Below are 14,879 nucleotides of genomic sequence, written 5' to 3' on the forward strand. Positions count from 1 at the left end.
CGGAGGAAACCCACGCGGACACGGGGAGAACATGCAAACTCCACACAGAAAGGCCCTCGCCGGCCCCGGGGCTCGAACCCGGACCTTCTTGCTGTGAGGCGACAGTGCTAACCACTACACCACCGTGCCGCCCATATTGCAGTTGTGCTGAAAAAAAAAGGTGGTGCGGAAATGGCAGTAACATTGTAGTATGTTGGGGTGAATGGACAGAGGAAGAAACGCGTTATAAACAGGCATTCAAGTACAATTAAAAAATACAGTGTTGCTTGCAAGTTTGTGAACCCTTTAGAATTTTCTATATTTCTGCATAAATATGACCTAAAACATCATCACATTTTCACACAAGTCCTAAAAGTAGATAAAGAGAACCCAGTTAAACAAATGAGACAAAAATATTATACTTGGTCATTTATTTATTGAGGAAAATGATCCAATATTACATATCTGTGAGTGGCAAAAGTATGTGCACCTCTAGGATTAGCAGTTAATTTGAAGGTGAAATTAGAGTCAGGTGTTTTCAATCAATGGGATGACAATCAGGTGTGAGTGGGCACCCTGTTTTATTTAAAGGACAGGGATCTATCAAAGTCTGATCTTCACAACACGTTTGTGGAAGTGTATCATGGCACGAACAAAGGAGATTTCTGAGGACCTCAGAAAAAGCGTTGTTGATGCTCATCAGGCTGGAAAAGGTTACAAAACCATCTCTAAAGAGTTTGGGCTCCACCAATCCACAGTCAGACAGATTGTGTACAAATGGAGGAAATCCAAGACCATTGTTACCCTCCCCAGGAGTGGTCGACCAACAAAGATCACTCCAAGAGCAAGGCGTGTAATAGTCGACGAGGTCACAAAGGACCCCAGGGTAATTTCTAAGCAACTGAAGGCCTCTCTCACATTAGCCAATGTTAATGTTCATGAGTCCACCATCAGGAAAACACTGAACAACAATGGTGTGCATGGCAGGATTGCAAGGAGAAAGCCACTGCTCTCCAAAAAGAACATTGCTGCTCGCCTGCAGTTTGCTAAAGATCACGTGGACAAACCAGAAGGCTATTGGAAAAATGTTTTATAGCTGGATGAGACCAAAATAGTACTTTTTGGTTTAAATGAGAAGCATTATGTTTGGAGAAAGGAAAACACTGCATTCCAGCATAAGAACCTTATCCCATCTGTGAGACATGGTGGTGGTAGTATCATGGTTTGGGCCTGTTTTGCTGCATCTGGGCCAGGACGGCTTGCCATCATTGATGGAACAATGAATTCTGAATTATACCAGCGAATTCTAAAGGAAAATGTCAGGACATCTGTCCATGAACTGAATCTCAAGAGAAGGCGGGTCATGCAGCAAGACAATGACCCTAAGCACACAAGTCGTTCTACCAAAGAATGGTTAAAGAAGAATAAAGTTAATGTTTTGGAATGGCCAAGTCAAAGTCCTGACCTTAATCCAATCGAAATGTTGTGGAAGGACCTGAAGCGAGCAGTTCATGTGAGGAAACCCACCAACATCCCAGAGTTGAAGCTGTTCTGTACGGAGGAACGGGCTAAAATTCCTCCAAGCCGGTGTGCAGGACTGATCAACAGTTACCGCAAACGTTTAGTTGCAGTTATTGCTGCACAAGGGGGTCACACCAGATACTGAAAGCAAAGGGTCACATACTTTTGCCACTCACAGATATGTAATATTGGATCATTTTCCTCAATAAATAAATGACCAAGTATAATATTTTTGTCTCATTTGTTTAACTGGGTTCTCTTTATCTACTTTTAGGACTTGTGTGAAAATCTGATGATGTTTTAGGTCATATTTATGCAGAAATACAGAAAATTCTAAAGGGTTCACAAACTTTCAAGCAACACTGTAGTAAGAGAATAGAAAAAAGCTAAAATAGAATAAGACAGATAAAATACAATAATAAAAGTTACAGTGCAGAGTGAGGAATTAATCAAAAGCCTCAAGTCTGATTTAATAAAAGGCAGCAGCAAAGAAGAAAGTATTCAGCATTGATTTAAAAGAACTGAAAGATGCCGCAGATGCAAAGTACTTTTTATTTATTAATGTGGGAAATACACTCGGTGTAATGGATTCATCACAAAAATACCTGCATGTGTTTTACAGTGGTGCTTGCAAGTTTGTGAACCCTTTAGAATTTTCTATATTTCTGCATAAATATGACCTAAAACATCATCACATTTTCACACAAGTCCTAAAAGTAGATAAAGAGAACCCAGTTAAACAAATGAGACAAAAATATTATACTTGGTCATTTATTTACTGAGGAAAATGATCCAATATTACATATCTGTGAGTGGCAAAAGTATGTGAACCTCTAGGATTAGCAGTTAATTTGAAGGTGAAATTAGAGTCAGGTGTTTTCAATCAATGGGATGACAATCAGGTGTGAGTGGGCACCCTGTTTTATTTAAAGAACAGGGATCTATCAAAGTCTGATCTTCACAACACATGTTTGTGGAAGTGTATCATGGCATGAACAAAGGAGATTTCTGAGGACCTCAGAAAAAGTGTTACTGATGCTCATCAGGCTGGAAAAGGTTACAAACCCATCTCTAAAGAGTTTGGACTCCACCAATCCACAGTCAGACAGATTGTGTACAAATGGAGGAAACTCAAGACCATTGTTACCCTCCCCAGGAGTGGTCGACCAACAAAGATCACTCCAAGAGCAAGGCGTGTAATAGTCGACGAGGTCACAAAGGACCCCAGGGTAACTTCTAAGCAACTGAAGGCCTCTCTCACATTGGCTAATGTTAATGTTCATGAGTCCACCATCAGGAAAACACTGAACAACAATGGTGTGCATAGCAGGGCTGCAAGGAGAAAGTCGCTGCTCTCCAAAAAGAACATTGCTGCTCGTCTACAGTCTGCTAAAGATCATGTGGACAAGCCAGAAGGCTATTGGACAAATGTTTTGTGGACGGATGAGACCAAAATAGAACTTTTTGGTTTAAATGAGAAGCGTTATGTTTGGAGAAAGGAAAACACTGCATTCCAGCATAAGAACCTTATCCCATCTGTGAAACATGGTGGTGGTAGTATCATGGTTTGGGCCTGTTTTGCTGCATCTGGCCCAGGACGGCTTGCCATCATTGATGGAACAATGAATTCTGAATTATACCAGCAAATTCTAAAGGAAAATGTCAGGACATCTGTCCATGAACTGAATCTCAAGAGAAGGTGGGTCATGCAGCAAGACAATGACCCTAAGCACACAAGTCGTTCTACCAAAGAATGGTTAAAGAAGAATAAAGTGAATGTTTTGGAATGGCCAAGTCAAAGTCCTGACCTTAATCCAATGGAAATGTTGTGGAAGGACCTGAAGCGAGCAGTTCATGTGAGGAAACCCACCAACATCCCAGAGTTGAAGCTGTTCTGTACAGAGGAACGGGCTAAAATTCCTCCAAGCCGGTGTGCAGGACTGATCAACAGTTACCGCAAACGTTTAGTTGCAGTTATTGCTGCACAAGGGGGTCACACCAGATACTGAAAGCAAAGGGTCACATACTTTTGCCACTCACAGATATGTAATATTGGATCATTTTCTTCAATAAATAAATGACCAAGTATAATATTTTTTTTTTTTTTATTGAAAAAGAGAATCAGAAAAATTCCAGTCACAGAATTACAATTTACATTTTTTTTTTATAGTTAAACACATACATACCAGTATATGCATATGTACATACAATATACCAAAATATATATACATAATATATACATACTTACATACACATGAAAACTTCAATTATATATATAAAAAAAACAAAACAAAAGAACAATGAACAAAAAAAAAAAAAAAAAACACTACCCTACCACCCCCCGCCCCTCCCGTCTCCCACGGCTCGTCCTGACAAAAAAAAAAAAAGATACTGGTTACCGATGCATTCCTGAGTACAACATACACACTCAGTTGGGCAGTACCTCCAAGTTAATGAAATATGAAATAAAGGGTTGCCATTTGTGAAAAAACTTGTCCGTACATCCTCTCAATGTATACTTAATTTTCTCCAGTTTTAGGAAAAACATGGTGTCTTTAAGCCACCTGAAAATGGAAGGACATTTAGCAGATTTCCAATGCAACAGTAAAGAACGTCTTGCTAGTAAGGATGTATAAGCAATAATATCCTTTTGTATAGAATTCAGTGCAAGTGAGGCATCAGGAATCCCAAAAATGGCAACCAACGGGCAAGCCTGCAGATTTACACCAAGAACAGTGGACATAATGGAAAAATAGCCTGTCCAAAAACTATACAGCTCAGGGCAAAGAAAAAACATATGGCTGAGGTGACAGGGAGAGCCATGGCACTTATCACATGTATCTTCTACTTCTGGATACATTTCAGAAAGTCTTGACTTGGAAAAATGGACCCTGTGTAAAACTTTGAATTGGATAAGTCCAAGACGAGCACAAGCAGTAGTAGACTGTATCCTACCTACAGCGCGTTCCCAGACCTCTCCAGTTAATTGAATTCCCAGTTCCCTTTCCCATGCATTCTTAATTTTGTCATTTGACTGACTGTTTAATGCCAAAATGAAGTTATATATATTTGAAATCATTCCTCTCTGGTGTGGAGAACGTGAGAGCAAGCTTTCCCAAGGTTGCTCTGGAGGTACTGAGGGAAAATTAGGGAAACACTTAGAAACAAAATTACGAATTTGAAAATAGCGAAACAAATGAGTAGCAGGGAGTCCAAAATTAGATGACAAGTTGGCAAAACTATCGAAAACGCCATCTACATATAAGTGTTTAAATTGTTTGATACCCTTGTCATACCACCCTGAGAATGATGAGTCTAAGAGTGATGAAGGAAATAAGTGGTTGTTGTTTAAAGGACCCAAAGAAGATATGGCTGTGAATTTAAAGTGTCGTCTAAATTGATACCAGACCTTTAGTGTATTCAGAACCACTTGGTTATCAGTGTATAAAGAAAGTTTTGTAGGTAAAGAAGAATAGAGTAAAGCGGCTATGGAGGATCCCCTACAAGATGGTAGTTCTAATTTACACCAGCAGGTTCCAGGAGATTGTAACCAGTAGCAAAGTTTATGAATGTGAGCAGCCCAGTAATAAGATTGAAAACTGGGTAAAGCAAGTCCACCGCTAAGTCTGCATCTCTGCAATAAAGATTTACGAACCCTAGGTGATTTCCCAGCCCATATAAAAGAAGAAATTATCTTATCCAGGGAGTCAAAAAAGTTTTTTGGCAGAAAAAGAGGAATTGACTGAAATAAGAAAAGGAATTTTGGTAAAATATTCATTTTGACAACATTAATCCTGCCAATTAACGAAAGGGGTAGGTTACCCCACCTTTGAATATCCGATGTAATCTTTGAAATGAGAGGAGTGAAATTAGCTGCTGCAAGGCCAGATATTGAACGCGTCACGTTTATACCTAGGTATTTGAACCCCGCCAAATTAAAATGAAAAGGCAAGTCTGACTGTTGGAGGCAACATGCTGCAGTGTTAATGGGAAAACATTCACTTTTCTCCAAATTCAATTTGTAACCTGAAAACGAACTGAAGTTCTCCAGAATATTTAAAACGGGAGGGACAGAAGTTGCAGGATCAGTTACATACAATAACAGATCATCAGCATACAACGATAATTTATATTCAATCCCATTTCGAACGACTCCTCTAAATAAAGGGGAGGACCTTAGTATAATAGATAAAGGCTCAATAGCGACTGCAAAGAGCAAGGGCGACAAAGGACAGCCTTGGCGACATCCGCGACCCAGGACAAAATAATCAGAGTAGATATCGTTAGTATGGACACTAGCTTTTGGGGATGAGTAAAGAAGGCGAATCCAGGAAATAAATTTATCACCGAATCCAAATTTCTTCAGAACTGCAAACAGGTACTCCCACTCTACCCTATCAAAAGCTTTTTCAGCATCTAATGAAATTACAATCTCAGGAAGCTTAGATGAATACTTGGAGTAGATTATATTAAAAAGTGTACGGGTATTAAAAAACAGTTGGCGTCCTATTATAAAACCATTTTGCTCTTCAGATATAATAGAAGGGAGCACGTTCTCTAAACGAGATGCGATTACTTTAGCCAGCACCTTCACATCAGCATTAAGCAGAGATAACGGTCTGTAAGAACCACAGCTGGTTGGATCTTTATCTTTTTTAAGAAGGAGAGCTATAGTGGCTTGTGTCAGGGTTGGTGGTAAAGAACCAGATTCCAAGGATTCGTTGAAAACTGATAAGAGTAGTGGTGCCAGTTTTCCAATAAATGTTTTAAAGAATTCAATTGGAAACCCGTCGGGGCCAGGGGCCTTATGGGATTGCATAGCTTTAATTGAATTGGACACTTCCTCAACAGAGAGAGGGGAGTCCAATTGTCTGGCAGTATCGGAATCAATCGTAGAATTAGAAAGATTCTGAAGAAATTCATTCATTCTAGTATTGTCTGCAGGGAAGTCAGCCTTGTATAATGATGAGTAAAATGATTTGAAAGTAGCATTAATTTCATGAGGGTCTGTAGTAATTATACCAGTCGTGTTTTTAATACTGGGTATCAATCGGGAAGTGGCCTGTCGCCGTAATTGATGTGCCAGTAATCGACTGGCCTTGTCACCATGCTCATAGTATGAGCTACGGCTGTGTAATAACAAGCGCTCTGTCTCTTTAGTTGACATAAGAGCAAATTCTGCCTGTAAATCTAAACGCTGTTTAAGAAGTTCTGGAGAAGGGTTCAGACCGCATCTTTGATCAAGGTCACCAATCGCAGAAGTAAGTACTTTAAGCCTAGCATTAAGCCTTTTATTGGAAAGCGCAGAATAAGAAATAATCTGTCCTCTAATATAAGATTTAAATGTCTCCCATAACAATGAACATGAAGTGGAGTCATTCTGATTGAAAGAAAGGAACTCATCAATAGAATTTGAAATGAAGTCACAAAATTCCTTATCTGACAAAAGAAGAGGGTTAAATCTCCAAAGTGGGGGGCTACGTCTGTAAGTAGATAATTGAATATCTAATAACAAAGGTGCATGGTCAGATATTACGATGCCTAAATAATCAGAGGAAACTACACATGAATTAAGAGTGCTATCTATAAAAAAATAATCAATCCTTGAATACGATTGATGCACCTGAGAGAAAAAGGAGAATTTTTTAATGGAGAGGTTACGAGATCTCCATGGGTCAACAAGACCGTTCTGCCTCATAAAATCAAAGAATGTTTTAGCCATAGCAGATTGAGCCAGATTACGGGGGTTAGACCGATCCAACTTTGGGTCAAACACGCAATTTAAATCCCCACCGAAAATCAACAGGTGAGTATTTAAAAAGGGGAGGTTGCTTAATAATCTATTAGCAAATTCAACATCATCAAAGTTTGGTGCATACACATTTACCAACAAAACCTTTTTTTGCATTAACGTTCCGGCAACTATGAGGTAACGGCCATTCTTATCAGCAATGACATTAGTGGATGTAAACTGTACTTTTTTGCTAAATAAGATGGCGACTCCTCTTGCTTTTGAGTTAAAGTTTGAGTGGAAGACCTGACTCACCCAAGGGCAATGTAGTCTGTGATGGTCCTTAACCTGAAGGTGAGTCTCCTGTAAAAATACTATATCAAAGTTTAAACGTTTCAAGTGTGTAAAAACCTTAGATCTCTTAACAGGATTACCCATGCCTCTGACATTCCAAGTAATAAATCTGAGAGATGTGCCTGATTTATTGTGGTTAACCATTTAAGTAAATAAAGAAAAAAAAATACAGATAGTCATAACAAGCCGTGGTGGGACACCCTCCCCCCAACACACCCCTAAACACACATACACCCAAAGTCTCCACATAACCCCAGAACAAAAGAGACAGCGGTGTTCCCCAAAGTGACAAAAGGTTGTCCACAACAAAGTGAAAACGACTCGGAGAGTAAGCAGAACAAACAGGAGTAAGAGAAAAAACCAAGAGTAAAATAAGAAAAGAGAAAAAAAAACGAAAACTCCTACCGATTTCAAATCAGATTAACAGCATGCGCAAAATGACAGTTACAATATATATATAAAAAAAAAAACCTCACACGAAGAGTTGTTTCGTCCGATAGAAAACATTCCACCAAAATACCAATGATAAACATCCCGTCAAGTTTCCATAGAGATCACGAGAAATACAGGCAGTATGGCAGCAAAGGAAAATATTCTAAATAACAGAAGAGTCATTACAGCTCACCCATCCGTCAACTTTTTGACATAATCTCCGGCTTTCTCCGCTGAAACAAAGTCCTTCTCCACTCCGTTAAACGTGATGCGAAGCCGCGCCGGGTAAAACAACCCATATCGAACACCGTTAATGCCACGAAGTTGCCGCCTGACATCGTTGAATGCAGCCCGAGCCCGGGCTATCTTTGCAGTGTGGTCTGGGAAGACTGAGATGGTCAAACCTTGGACTTTAATTTCACGGAGCTCTCTCGCGCGGCGTAAAATGTCCACACAATCACTATGATGATGAAATCTGCACACAATAGCTTGTGGTCGTTCTCCGGGCTTGGGCTTAGGTTGAAGAGTCCGGTGGGACCGGTCCAAAAGCGGCTCCTTTTCCAACGCGAACGCTTCCTTTAGCATGGCAGCTACAGCAGTGGTGGTGCAAGTGTCGGGGCCCTCCGGAACTCCAATTATCCTCACGTTGTTACGTCGTGACCTAGACTCCAAATCCTCACACTTATCTTCCAGCTTGGCTACGTTAGCAGTGAGGTACTCGATGGCGCTTTTCATCTGGACGATGTCGTCGGTACACTCGGAGAGTACATTCTCCATCTCCACAACAGTACCTTTCAGTGTAGCCACATTAGCATCCGTATCAGCTTTATCCTTAGCCAACTGTGCTTTCACGGTTTGCAGGTCGAGCTGGATAGTTGACAAAGCATCCCCAAGAGTCGCCTGTAGCTCCTTCTTAAAAATATCAGCGATGTCAGCCCTCAACGAAGCCAACAACTCGAACTTGAGAGCGGCGACGTCAGGGCCAGCCTGCGACGGGACAGACTCGGCGGGGTTGGGTGGGTCACTCGAGGGTGTGGTCGAAGCTTGCGGGCTAGGCCTCAGTTGTGTCTGAATAGTGTTGCGAGTTTTTACGCTCTTCCCGGCCATTTTACCGTCGTCCAAAATTAATGTTGCAAATAAAAAATGAAACGAAGTGAGACTAGACAAATTTTGTGACCAAAAAGCGCAGATTAATTTCAATTTAACTCGAAATCGGCAGGAGCCCTCAAACTCACGTCCTACTCCATTAACTGCTCAGGAGCCCAAGTATAATATTTTTGTCTCATTTGTTTAACTGGGTTCTCTTTATCTACTTTTAGGACTTGTGTGAAAATCTGATGATGTTTTAGGTCATATTTATGCAGAAATATAGAAAATTCTAAAGGGTTCACAAACTTTCAAGCACCACTGTACATGTGTGGTTTGTTTGTTTTTGTTTGTTTGTTTGTTCGTTCGTTCATGGGTTTTCTATGACATTTGAAAATCCACTAGCCAACTGATGTGGCACATTTGAATTGTGTGACAGTCATGACGTAAATAACGGCGCGGTGTCCAAAAGTGTTTTTTTTTTCATTTTACCAGTGAGCTCACTATATTGTCCTCTATATAGAATTTCCTATATAGTGAGTAGGGAATAGTGAATTAGTGAGTATTTAAATTCCCATGAAGGGCCGATGTGCTTAACTAAGAGGTAACTGCATGTTTTACTAGCACAAGAGTTTTGTGCTGTACTTTGTCAGTTTCCTCAGTGTTTATACAAGCCCGTGTTCCTGACAAAATCAGTGCAAATAAATTATCCTCTGTACAAGTTAGCTAATCTGAGTAGTAAAAAAAAAAAAGTGTCAGCTGATGTGTGTAGTACAGCAGGTTGTGGGATTCACAGTATTATTTATTTATTTTTTTAATTCTAGCAGTCACTGGTACTTGCAAGCCTGTATCTGGGGAGTATTAGAGCTCCAGTTGTACTCTCTTCTTCTCTTTATGCAGAATGTGGATATCCTGAAGGACCCAGAGACTGTGAAACAGCTGGGAAGCATCCTGAAGACCAATGTAAGGGCATGCAAGGCTGTGGGTCACCCGTTCGTCATTCAGCTGGGACGCATCTACCTGGATATGCTCAATGTCTATAAGTGCCTCAGTGAGAACATCTCTGCAGCTATCCAGACCAACGGTAAGTGTGTGTGTGTGGGCCTGGAGAAAATCTCCCAGCCTTACTCACCCAATGGGCAAGCAGCACCCAAAACATACTCGCCCGAAAAACTATTCCACTTGCCCAGAGCTTTATTTTATTTTGGAGAGGACAGAATGCAGTTTATTATTTATTTATTTATTTATTTATTTATAGGTGAAGCAGCATAATTATCATAAATCCACAAAACCACAACATCAGTATATGCAGACACATTCAGAAAGAAAGAAGTTCTAGTAGCAGAGGAATGAATAATTTAGGGCATATTAAGCTGTGGAGAGTTTTGGATTAGAACAAAATAATAATAATAATAATAATAATGATGGAGCTTTGTTTCTGTTATCAAAGGAACACAGTCTTGTGCAAAATGTCACCGTGGAACCAGAGTGTAGTAATGAACCTACAGTTCGAGAGAGTTCTACACACACACACAACTTTACAACAGCTGCACGCATGTGAAATGGAAATAAAATTGACTCAGGCAGGAAAAACTATTTTGGATAAAATTGTTATTGTGTGTTACACACTGATCAACCTGTGTGACTCAGCTGTGCCTTTTGACTCGAGAATACAGTAAATCCTCTAATACTGGCCTGTATTCCATTACTGGCCGGGACTCTAATATTGGCCGGTCTCGCTGTCGGAGGAGGTAAATAATGGCCGGACTCTAATACAGGCCGGGGCTATAACCAACGATGTTTCTGAGATCATAGTGGCCTTACACAATCGTTCCGATCTGAAAGACAATTGTGATCAGTGGCGCCGCCAGGCGTATGGCCGTACGCACTAGGCGTACCTTGGGGAGAGAGATATTTTTTTTAAATTATAATTGTTACCTGAATGCTTTGGCAATGTAACATAATTTGAGAGAGAGAGAGAGACGTGTGTGTGCCGGCGCATTTGTGTGCTTCAGGAGTGGGCGGGGTGTGCGTGACCAAGAAAGCTCATTGGTCAATGCAGATATACTTTTCTTGCACCACTGAGATTCTCTCCAGTTCTGAGAAACGGAGACAGACAATCGTCAGTAGTCAGAGCTTGTGCGAGAATTTATTGAGAAGCGAGTCAAAAATGAGTAAACGAACCCTGAAACAAACGAGCTTGTTTCAGACTTTTACGAAAAAGTCCAAAAGCAGTGATCCAGGGGTGTCATCTGCTTGCCAGTCCTCTCCAGTATCAGCTACTAACACGGCACCGGCAGCTTCCACTCCTCCGCAGCCTAGCAGCAGTACGCTGCAGCTGGATGCGAGCTCAGTTCCTTTGAGGGAATTGCCTTCATCTACCTCTGAGTTTGAAACTAGCCATACATCCAGTGAATTTCATATAAGAACACCTACATCTCCCCATGTCCCTTACGATCAGAAGTAGATGGTTGCTCCACCTTGCTGACAAATGAGCCATCAGATAGCTTTACTAATGAGCCACGAGTCAGCCCGCTATCACTGACATCAGATTTATCAGACATGGGTAAACTTCAACCAGATGCCTTAAAATGTGCACCGGACTCTGTAAAGCTCAATGTCCTACAGAACCGCTTCAAACCAGACAGAGGGTGGGTGGCTCCTTCTACTCTGATTTTCGGTAAACTCAGAAAAATACCCGAGGAGTTTTTCAGCGAGTCTATGTACCCCACGTTGCGCTACAGTGCGTGTCAGAGTCGTGCGTGCGGCAGTGCTGAGCAAGTTCACTAGATTCTAATCGAGGCTATAAAGAGTTTATTGTTTATTGTCGTGTGTAGTTCACATATGTTGTTCAAATATCAGCCTGTGTTCATGGAAGGCTATTGTTCAATTTCAAGTTAAAGTTCTATCGTTGTTTTGTGTATAAGCCTATAGATCGACTCTTCATAGAAACTGCAGCACGCAAGCGGTTTTTTTTTGGGGGGGGGGGGGGGGGGGATTACACCGCTAGTGCGTACCTTACAGTTCAGGAACAGGCAGAACAGTTTCTGTTAACTTTTTATCCCATTTTTTCAAAACTTTGTTTTGCAAGTCGGTTTGGCCAAGATTGCAGCCTGTGTTGTCTTTTTTTTTCGTATTGCCGTACAGAAAAATTGCAGCTGCTGGAAAGGATGTCTGAATTACCGGTATTTGTTGATAATGTTCTGTATACCGTTATGGTAACTGTACTTTTTCAATAAATGAACCTATTTTATAGGTTCAAATAGACACAAAATCTCGTTTTTATTCATTCCACTGGTAGTCTGTTTTGCTCAAATAGAAATAGAGGCCTGCCTCTAATTCTGGCCTCCTTCCAATAATGGCCTGGACCAAGATGCACTTGAGTGAAATAAAGGCCCCGGCCTATATTAGAGGATTTACGGTAAATGAAAAGGGAACTGAACACTAACCATTTATTGAAATTATTACAACAATGATTATAGCGACTATATGACTACAGCTACAACTGGAATGTGCTGATTGTTAGTGTTTGTAATTATTGTACCATTTTACAAATAACACTTCAGATATTGTTTTAACAATAATAAGCATCACTGTATAAATGACAGAGTGCAGATAGCTCTGTAACTACATGTCCTTGGGGTTGCTGAGACATGGAGGGGTGGGGATAAGATCTAGCCCACAGTTTAGGTCGGAGCCCTTTGAGAGTAAATGCTTTGGCTTTTGCAACATTCTGTTCCCAAAAGCTGATGTCGGGAAAAAGTCTGTAGATAAAGTAGTACTGGATTTCTGCACCATCACTCCAGTCATTTCGAGGAATTTTGTACAGATCAGAACCGCTAATAAACTAATCTCCATGCATATCTATCCTTCACTTCTTTCTGAATGAGATTATCCAAGTAATCCGGTAGTAGAACTTTTTTTTAGCTGTAGTTTTCTTCGGACAACAGCAACAGACGCCGGACATCTCCGCTTGGCTTCAGTATGTGACCAGCCAATCAGCGGGTCCCGTATGTGTTTACAATTTTTATGTCATGATTTACAACCAATGGGAGACAACCTTTGTCAGCTGTCCACCAATCACAGGTTGCCATGCCACAATGGCAGTACGCTGATAAATATTTAGAAAATAAAAATGATCTCGTTATGAAATATATAAAACCATCAAAAACAATTAAAAAAAATCATATATATGATTTTATATGGATTTTTAATATAGGTAAGGAACATTATTCAGTGATATTATTTATTATTAACTCCAATCGTGATAGACTGTAAAAGTTCCAAGTTTGACACCTGCCCATTTCAACCATGCTGCTGGCACACGATGGCCTTGACCCTCATCGCCCTTAGCCAATCGGTATAATTACATCATTGCGTGAACCCCTCTGGGCCGAGCTTTTCCTGTACACTCGAACACACGCATACTTCAACAAATTATAAACAAAACCAAGGAAATTTGAATGATTTCCTCAAAATATGTTTGTACTTTTATATATTATCGTCTCGTCTCATCTTCTTCCGCTTTATCCGGGACCGGGTCGCGGAGGCAGCAGTCTAAGTAGGGAAGCCCAAACTTCCCTTTCCCCAGACACCTCGGCCAGCTCCTCGGGAAGAACACCGAGGCGTTCCCAGGCCAGCCGAGAGACATAGTCCCTCCAGCGTGTCCTGGGTCTTCCCCGGGGCCTCCTCCCGGGGGGACATGCCTGGAACACCTCCCCAGGGAGGCGTCCAGGAGGCATCCGAAAAAGATGCCCGAGCCACCTCAGCTGATTCCTCTCGATGTGGAGCAGCAGCGGCTCTACTCCGAGCTCCTCCCGAGTGACTGTGCTTCTCACCCTATCTCTAAGGGAGCGCCCAGCCACCCTGCGAAGGAAACTCATTTCGGCTGCTTGTATCCGCGATCTTGTCCTTTCGGTCATTACCCAAAGCTCATGACCATAGGTGAGAGTCGGAACGTAGATCGACCGGTAAATTGAGAGCTTCGCCTTTTGGCTCAGCTCCTTCTTCACCACAACGGACCGGTAAAGCGACCGCATCACTGCGGAGGCTGCACCGATCCGCCTGTCGATCTCACGCTCCATCCTTCCCTCACTTGTGAACAAGATCCCGAGATACTTAAACTCCTCCACTTGAGGCAGAACTTCTCCACCAACCTGGAGAGGGCAAGCCACCCTTTTCCGGTCAAGAACCATGGCCTCGGACTTGGAGGTGCTGATTCTCATCCCAGCCGCTTCACACTCGACTGCAAACCGCCCCAGTGCATGCTGAAGGTCCTGGTTTGAAGAAGCCAACAGGACAACATCCGCAAAAAGCAGAGATGAAATCCTGTGGTTCCCAAACAGGATTCCTTCTGGCCCCTGGCTGCGCCTAGAAATTCTGTCCATAAAAATTATGAACAGAACCGGTGACAAAGGGCAGCCCTGCCGGAGTCCAACATGCACTGGGAACAGGTCTGACTTACTGCCGGCAATGCGAACCAGACTCCTGCTCCGTTCGTACAGGGACCGGACAGCCCTTAGCAAAGAGCCCCGAACCCCATACTCCCGAAGCACCCCCCACAGAATACTACGGGGGACACGGTCGAATGCCTTCTCCAGATCCACAAAGCACATGTGGACTGGTTGGGCAAACTCCCATGAACCCTCGAGCACCCTATGAAGGGTATAGAGCTGGTCCAGTGTTCCGCGACCAGGACGAAAACCGCATTGTTCCTCCTGGATCCGAGGTTCGACTATTGGTCGAATTCTCCTCTCCAGTACCCTGGAGTAAACCT

The 14,879-nt window shown here is 41.9% G+C and overlaps 2 protein-coding genes across 3 annotated transcripts in view; both read left to right on the forward strand.

The window, feature by feature from the left end:
• xpo1b (exportin 1 (CRM1 homolog, yeast) b) overlaps positions 1–14,879 on the forward strand; it is an 82,545-nt gene that overhangs the window by 51,656 nt on the left and 16,010 nt on the right. For both annotated transcript variants that reach the window (XM_060934811.1, XM_060934812.1), the window contains one exon: positions 10,004–10,187. In XM_060934811.1, the coding sequence (XP_060790794.1) occupies positions 10,004–10,187 (184 nt within the window). The remainder of the gene's footprint in view (positions 1–10,003; positions 10,188–14,879) is intronic.
• Positions 1–14,879, forward strand: part of LOC132894679 (zinc finger protein 260-like) — a 414,543-nt gene that overhangs the window by 35,628 nt on the left and 364,036 nt on the right. The gene's annotated exons all lie outside the window — the stretch shown is intronic.

This window comes from Neoarius graeffei, chromosome 11, assembly GCF_027579695.1.
Source record: "Neoarius graeffei isolate fNeoGra1 chromosome 11, fNeoGra1.pri, whole genome shotgun sequence".
NCBI classification, from domain to species: domain Eukaryota; kingdom Metazoa; phylum Chordata; class Actinopteri; order Siluriformes; family Ariidae; genus Neoarius; species Neoarius graeffei.